The sequence below is a fragment of the Cebus imitator genome, unplaced genomic scaffold, assembly GCF_001604975.1.
Source record: "Cebus imitator isolate Cc_AM_T3 unplaced genomic scaffold, Cebus_imitator-1.0 Scaffold42, whole genome shotgun sequence".
NCBI lineage: Eukaryota > Metazoa > Chordata > Mammalia > Primates > Cebidae > Cebus > Cebus imitator.
Window position 1 is genome coordinate 5,721,627 of NW_016107357.1, and position 8,287 is coordinate 5,729,913.

General features: G+C 37.3%; 1 protein-coding gene across 1 annotated transcript in view; it reads left to right on the plus strand.

Moving 5' to 3' along the window:
- Window positions 1-6,743, plus strand: part of MIA3 (MIA SH3 domain ER export factor 3) — a 53,998-nt gene extending 47,255 nt beyond the window's left edge. The window contains exons 20-29 of the mRNA XM_017526283.2: window positions 434-520; window positions 626-661; window positions 737-804; window positions 906-1,006; window positions 1,170-1,307; window positions 3,009-3,077; window positions 3,202-3,281; window positions 3,404-3,475; window positions 4,920-5,070; window positions 6,199-6,743. Of these exons, the coding sequence (XP_017381772.1) occupies window positions 434-520; window positions 626-661; window positions 737-804; window positions 906-1,006; window positions 1,170-1,307; window positions 3,009-3,077; window positions 3,202-3,281; window positions 3,404-3,475; window positions 4,920-5,070; window positions 6,199-6,497 (1,101 nt within the window). The 3' untranslated portion in view covers window positions 6,498-6,743. The remainder of the gene's footprint in view (window positions 1-433; window positions 521-625; window positions 662-736; window positions 805-905; window positions 1,007-1,169; window positions 1,308-3,008; window positions 3,078-3,201; window positions 3,282-3,403; window positions 3,476-4,919; window positions 5,071-6,198) is intronic.
- The last annotated feature ends 1,544 nt before the right edge of the window (window positions 6,744-8,287 follow it).

The following is an 8,287-nucleotide window of genomic DNA, read 5'->3' on the forward strand; positions in this document are numbered from 1 at the left end:
GCACAAAAGCATAAATAAATGGTTAGAGGACATGAATACATAAATTCACACAAAAGAAAAACTAAATTTTAAGTTAATAAATGGAAAAATATTAACAAATACCCAGTGCTGGCAAAACTGTAAGGGAACTTGGTTCATGCAAACAGTTCTAGGGGTAGGGGCAGGGAGGGGGGCAGTTTGTTGTATGATGTATCAAAAGCCGTTAAAGCGATTTTGCCATTTGATAGACCCAGTAGTCCTAACTTTGGGAAATTTTTTTACGATATAATTAAAGGATGAAAAAAGGAAAAAAAGGTTTATAGTGGAAGATAACAGGATTACTTGAGAAACATATTTAGGAACAGTTAAAGTAGCTCTATTAGGGTACCGTTGTTAGGGTAAGTGTTAATTAACATAGTCATATTGTTTGGGTTTTTATTTGGTTGTGCTGTAACTCATAAAGCCAACTGTAATTCTTAGGCGGAGAATTGAAGAAATGGAAGATGAATTACAGAAAACAGAGCGGTTATTTAAAAACCAGGTAATGATTCTAGTCTCCTATTTAGTGCCCAGAATTCTTTGATAATTAATACAGGCTATTATAATGAATCTGTAAGCATATTTTGTGATGTATTATCTTTTTCAGATCGCTACCCATGAGAAGAAAGCTCATGAAAACTGGGTAAGATTTCTTTTTTCTTTCCTTTATTTGGTGCATAGTCTCCTAGAACTTAATTTGAATATATTTCTTCAATAGCTGAAAGCTCGTGCTGCAGAAAGAGCTATAGCTGAAGAGAAAAGGGAAGCTACCAACCTGAGACACAAGTATGTGATTTTGTTGCCTATGTTTTCAGTGTTATCTCTTAAGGAATTGGTTTCTGTTTCATATTTAAGTCTTTCTTAAATACTCTTTCTCTATATTCAAGATTATTAGAATTAACACAAAAGATGGCAATGCTGCAAGAAGAACCTGTGATTGTAAAACCAATGCCGGGAAGACCAAATACACAAAACCCTCCCCGGAGAGGTAAGGGAGGACCTTGTAAAGGGCAACAATCTATTTTTGGTGTAAAATGTATATAAATGCCTTTTGTTTCTGTGTGTAATGGTTATGATACCCTAGAAATAATCCCAAAAACTTAAGAAAAAAAGGCTGTCTTAAAATGGTAACAAGACGCTGTCATCTTTAGGTCCTCTGAGCCAGAATGGCTCTTTTGGCCCATCCCCTGTGAGTGGTGGAGAATGCTCCCCTCCACTGACAGTGGAGCCACCTGTGAGACCGCTCTCTGCTACTCTCAGTCGAAGAGAAATGCCTAGAAGTGAATTTGGTGAGCATTCATATGTTTCCTTGCAATACTGTTTCAGGTGGCTTTTTCCCTTTTATTTGAGGATTCTAATGCAAACAACACTTTAGAATTTGGGTCTGTCCAGTATAGAAAAGAAAATTTCTTAATTTGTCTTGGTGGATAAGTATTCAACTGCAAGGTTTGTTTTAGAACAGAAAGCATTTATTATTTCCCATGAGGTCATTTTATTGTTTCTTTTTAATTTTTTTACTATGAAGTGTAAGCCTTTATCTTTAAATTAAAGTTCTGTGGGATTCCTCTCCCAAATACAGCTGACCCTTGAACAACACACTTTGACTTGTGCAGGTCCGTTTATATGCAGAGTTTTTTCAAAAAATACCTTGGGAAATTTTTTGGAACTTCACAGTAATTTGAAAGAACTTGCAGATGAACCACACAGCCTAGAAATATTTAAAAAAAATTTAGGTATGTCATGAATACATAAAATATATGTAGATACTAGTCTATTTTATCATATACTATTGTAAAATATACAAAAATCTATTTTAAAAAGTTTATCAAAACTTGCATACACAAACACAGATATACATGACACCATTCACAATGGAGAGAAAGTAAACACATGTAAAGACGCAGTATTAAATCATAAATGCATAAAATTAGCTGTAGTACACACTGTACTATAATAATTTCATAGCCACCTCCGGTTGCTATGGCAGTGAGCTCAAGTGTGGCGAGTATCCGCTTTAAACACCATGTGATGTTAATCTCCATGTAAACATAATCTCTCACAGTTCTTGTGTATTTTTTATGTTTAGTGCAATAACATAAACCTTGAATAACACCATGTGACCCATATAAAATGCCACTAGTGATGCCGGAAGTATTCTCAAGAAGCAAAGTCATGATATTACTAGAAAGGTTGAATTGCTTTGATATGTACCATAGATTGGAGTGTGCAGCAGCAGTCATCTGTCATTTCTGTCAGATGATTCATCTTGTAAACAGATCCTGTACACTTATAGTATAGACAAATATAATACAGTATTGTACATACATTTCCTCTTAGGATTTCAGTAACATTTTCTTTAGCTTACTCTATTAAGGTAAGAATACAGTATACAATATATATATACAGAATATGTGTTAATCAACTGTTTATGTTATTGGTAAGTAAGACTTCTGGTTAATAGTAGGCTATTTATTAGTAGGTAGGATTTGGGGAGTCAAAAGTTACACGTGGGTTTTTGACTGCACAGGGGATCAGCACACCTAACCCCTGCATTGTTCAAGAATCAACTGTATTTGCCTTAGTAACTTTATAGTTTATGAGGCATACATGTTTCCACTTCTCATTACTATAGTATGAAATGCCGTTGAGTCTATTTTGAATCCTAAATATGTCTATAATACTAAGATATGGAAGTCAGATTACATATACACTGAACAAAAATCATAATGTAGAATACTGTATATAGAAGTCTATAGCTTGAAGTGTAGACCAGAGCCATTAATGTGCAGGGTTTATTGTTCTTTCAGTGCAAGGCATTTCTTATTTTAATTCTTTAAGTCCATGCATAAATTATAAATGATTTGCCTTCATGAGTATCGGGAGACCCGTTTTTAATGTTACTTTCCAGATAGACTTGAACCCTAACCTGTCTACAATTTGTTATTTCTTCTGAAAAATACATACAAGGGCTCTGTTATTTCTTTCACAAGGATCTGTGGACGGGCCTCCGCCTCATCCTCGATGGTCAGCTGAGGCATCTGGGAAAGCCTCTCCTTCTGGTAAGGGAGCAAGAGTGTTTAAAGAGTCTAAAACCATGCAGGAAGCGGGGAGAGGATTTTTTTATCCTCCTCATAGAGTACACAAGTCAGAATAAGCCTACGTCAGTTCTCTGGTCTTTAACAGATCCAGGATCTGGTACAGCTGCCATGATGAACAACAGTTCAAGGGGCTCTTCCCCTACCAGGATGATGGGTGAAGGCAAGGTAAATGTACCCATTTTGAATAGTTATTTCAAGAGCATTTGGCTTTTCCCACAACTCTCTCTTTGCTTCATCTCCTATTGGTGTGTTCTATCTGTACTGTCTCATTTATTTTTCTAAAAAAGCAAACTGTTATCCAAGAGCCTGAAGTCCCCTCAGTTCCCAGCATTACATCTTCGGCCGAGCATCCAGTAGCAGTAAGTACTTAAGAGTGTGGACTGAACTGGGCTATAAATTGCCTGGCGATATTGATCTTACTTTTGTCCTTGACTTGGGAGTGGTGCTGAAATCTGACTGATTTGTTGGCCTTTTCTCCTCTCTCCTGTTTGGTTAGACATTTAACCTGTTAGAGCGTTTGCTGTAACTGTAATTAACTTAAACAAAAGTGCAAAATCCCCACTCTTCTGTATTTCAGTGTTAATGCTCTTATGCAAAGTAAATTCATTGTAAATTGTGTAATTCATTATTATGTCTTCATTTGGAAATGTGCTATTTAAGATTATCTCCAATTGTATACTAGGCAAAACCTATTTTGAATGATCTGAAATTACAGATTGATAACAGAAGAATGTTTGTTGGACGTGAAGTACTGAATAGTGGAAGTCTATAATTACCCACTGAGCCAGTTCTCAGCAGTGTCCTTAAACAGTGTTCACATAAGTGTATTCTCTTGTAACTTGTGTAGCTGTTAAGGTTGGTAAGTCCTCTGATCATACCTCATCATGCTTCTCTGTATTGAAATCAAAGTACATTTATTTTAATGATTGAGAGTTTCCAAACCACTTTCCCATAGGAAATGATTAGTCAGTGTCTCATAGTAGACGGTATTACTTGTGAATGAAGGTAAATAGAGTGTGCCTGTGTAATTTGTGTATATAACATTGTTTCTCTTGGAACATACTTTGGAGTTCCAGCACATGACTCGAGGAATACACCTCTCTTGAGAAATCTTTTTATATGAGGGCAGCTTGGATAAGACCCAAGACCCCTTTGAAGTAGAAGACTTCAAAGAGAGTAGAGACTACTTTGTTAGAGAGGAGAAGTAGAGGTGGAAAGAACATGGCCTTGGAGTCAAATCTGGCATTGAATTCCAGCCCAGCTTCTTACCTGCTGTGTGACTGTCAGTAAATTATCTAATACTCTCTGTGCCTGTGTTCCTGTATATTTAGAACAAGATGGTCCTATTAGAGATTTAGAGATAGGAAAATTCGAGTTAACATATGTAAGGCCTATTGAAGGTACTCTGAATAATTGCTATTACATGGTAGAGAATGCATTTTTCATTTCCTTTCATTCTCTGCATTCTAAATATGGAAATTATTCTGATGGGAGGGATGTGCAGAGGGAGTGACTGCCTTAGAAATAGTATTAGGAATGGCTTCCCTTTATAACCTCTGCTTTCCCTTCCATTTGCAGATATAAGCAATAATACGATTATAGCAAAAGTGTTCGCTCCTGTGACATACTGTTAACCTTTCCAAGCTGTCCGTGGGAACAAATGAGAGTGGTAGTTGTTGCACTAATTCTGCTCTTTGGACAAGTGCCTGACATCTGCTTCTTTGGGTTTTAGTTTTTACTGGTGTTGGTACTTTTGTCTGTCATACCAGAGTATTTCAAAACTTCAATTCTTCTACTCTGCAGGTTAATATGACTCCAAAAGGGGCCCCTCCTTTCCCAGGAGTCCCTCTTATGAGCACCCCCATGGGAGGCCCTGTACCACCACCCATTCGATACGGGCCACCACCTCAGCTCTGTGGACCTTTCGGGCCTCGGCCAATTCCTCCACCCTTTGGTAAGATGATCTGAACAGTAGTGTTTAACTTGTAAAGCATAGTCATCTTCTCTCTCTCTCCCTTGCCAAAACAACTGCAATTGCAGGGCTTTGCAATGCAGCGATGAAACTGACTGAGTGCATTGTAACTTCTTCCCAAGTTTCTTAAGACACAAAGGGTGCTGCATAATGTCCTGTGATTAGATGGGCAATAATTGTCTCTAATAGAACAAGGAAAGGGGCTATTTACAGTAAGCCAGAAATATTCAGCACATGTTTTTTGAACATCTCTGGCTGTGTACTAGGTTCTGCAATGGATAGCAAGGTAGATAAAACACATGCCCTAATTAAGATGTCCTGTAGGGCACAGATATACACAATCTACAACATAAAGCTTCTAATCACCCATAACAGAAGCATAAGCAGTGGGTCACAGAATATTAGAGAGGGAAAGATAAAACCCTCAACCCTCGCCTTGGGGAATACAAAGGAGGGGGATATGAAAGAGAAGGTAGAATTTAACTGCTATCTCATGAATGCTGCTGATTTAATTAGATGAAGCTGGAAGACCGTTTCCAGCAGGGCAAGCACCTTGATTTTTATGGCATGTATTAGGTATATGTTGAGCTACTACATAAATTTTTAATATACAATAGTAAACAATGGAATTTATCAAAATGTTTGTTGCAATGAAGCCATATTTAGTCTGTCTTCTTGTTATGGTATATAGTACTTCCAAGTACAAATCTATCTCAAGATAAAGATGACAGGCCAGGCACAGCGGCTCACGCCTGTAATTCCAGCACTTTGGGAGGCTGAGGCAGGTGGATCCCTTGAGCCTAGGAGTTTGAGACTAGCCTGGGCAACATGGTGAAACCCTGTCTTTTAAAAAAAAAATACAAAAATTAGCTGGGTTTGGTGGTTTGCACCTATCATCACAGCTACTCAGAGTCTGAGGGGGGAGGATCGATTGAGCCCAGGAGATTGAGGCTACAGTGAGCCATGATCACTTCACTCCACTCCAGCCTGGCTGACAGGCAAGACCCTGCCTCCAAAAAAAAAAGATGACAGAATATATTAACATACCTGGCATTGTCTTAATTTAGCTATATTCCTAGGAATTTACTCAACATAATTTTTGTTTTCCAGGCCCTGGTATGCGTCCACCACTAGGCTTAAGAGAATTTGCACCAGGAAAACGGGACCTGCCACTCCACCCTCGGGAATTTTTACCAGGACACGCACCATTTAGACCTTTAGGTCCTCTTGGCCCAAGAGAGTACTTTATTCCCGGTACCCGATTACCACCCCCAACCCATGTTCCCCAGGATTACCCACCACCACCTGCCTCCAGAGACTTACTGCCGCCAGGCTCTAGAGATGAGCCTCCTCCTGCCTCTCAGAGCACTAGTCAGGACTGTTCACCGGTTTTAAAGCAGAGCCCATAACTATGACCTCTGATGTTTCATTGGAGAAAAAATGGACTGCATTATTCATTACAATAAAGGATTTCATTGGCTTCAAAATCCAAGTTTATTTTAAAAGATCTGTTGTTAGAACTAAGCTGCCTTGGCAGTATGCATTTTCGAGCCAAACAATTCAGAAATGTCATTTCTTCCCTAAATAAAAATCACCTTTTAAGCTATAGCATCCTTACTACTTTGAAATGTGCAATAAAGAATACTTGTGTTTTAGCTAATGTAGCATTGTAATTGCTAAATGATTTAGAATGTCATGAAAAATATGAACATTTCCTGTGGAAATGCTTTAAGAACATGTATTTCCATCATCCTGTTTTTAGTGTACACCAGCTGAATACAGAGCAATGGTGTTTATAAGCATTTTTGTTTCTTTTTTTAAGCTATCTGGTCCCAAAGACTGTTACGCTAAAAATGTTTACTAAAAGATCACTAAACTTTCTCTCCCCTCTTGCTGAAGTTCTTTGTAGTAATAGTTCATAAAAAGTTGTTTATTAATATTTCCCAAGTGTCTGTTGATTCATTGGACTGTTAGGAGGCTTGTGCCATTTGGAAAACATGTAAACTCAGTCTCCTAGGACTGAAGATGGTGGCTGGCAGCACACTTCCGGCTGCTCCCCTCAGTCATCTGTGAACTCTACAAGAAGTGATGTCTTTTTATTTCAAAGAAGTTAGTGGGTTCCCACTTGTGTAGCATTCACATGCTTGCTTTGTGATACTCATTGTCTATTTGAGGATGGTTTTCAGAGAGTGAGTGAGTTTACATTAGTAGCAAGAGTTGTTTGACCTGATATTCTATTGCTTTTACCATTCCTGTAGAAAGGGTGCACAACAGAAAAGGGAAAACGATGTGTCATAAAAGTACTGAAATCTTTAAAAAAATTTTAAATGTACGGTCTCTTATCTTTCCCATACCTTGCCACCGATTTTCAAGGAATATAATAAAAAGATTGGAAAAGTATAATGCCATGAGAAAGAATGATGTAGGGCTGTGAGGCTTACAACATGCCCTAGGTCAGCAACCAAGGGTTGAAATTAATTCTTTTTTTGGGGGGGAAGCAGGGATGACAGATTCCAAAATTATTTAAACATTGGTGCTTTCATTTAAAAATCATTAACTATCTGGAATTGCACCATACTTAAAAGTCTTATCCATTACTACACAGTGTCTTTAAAACAATGTTTCTTTAAAAACTATGTTTCTAAGAACTCTTCAGATATTTTAATTACAATAGTAATAGCACTCCTTTTAAGGAGTTTAAGATTTAGATTTAAACTCATAAAAGGCAGATACTTTCCTTAATTGCTAGGCTATATTCTTCCTTTCTTTAAAGCCCTATGATGTAATATTTTTGAAACTTAGAGTATGACTTGTCACTGTTTCAATATTTAATCGATTAATACCTTGTATAAAGGAGCAAAAGCTTTGACATGAAACAAAATTTTCTCTTTATACTAAACGACTAAAGATAGTTTAGAAAGATAAGGACCTTTGAAAGAAGGCAACTCTTTCACAGTTCATAAGGAATATATGAATTCTTCAGGAAAAGAGAATTCAGTCTGTATTTCTTCTCATTTAATATCAAGAATAGATTAAGAGGAAAGCTCCATAGAGGGCATAGGCCACTTTGACCATGTAAAATAAGATTAGGTCACAAATACAGCTTTTGAGTTTATCTGTCAATCTCTTTAGAATACAAAACACTGCTGAAGTTAATAGTTTCTAATTATTATTACTTTTTTTTTAGACAAAGTTTTGC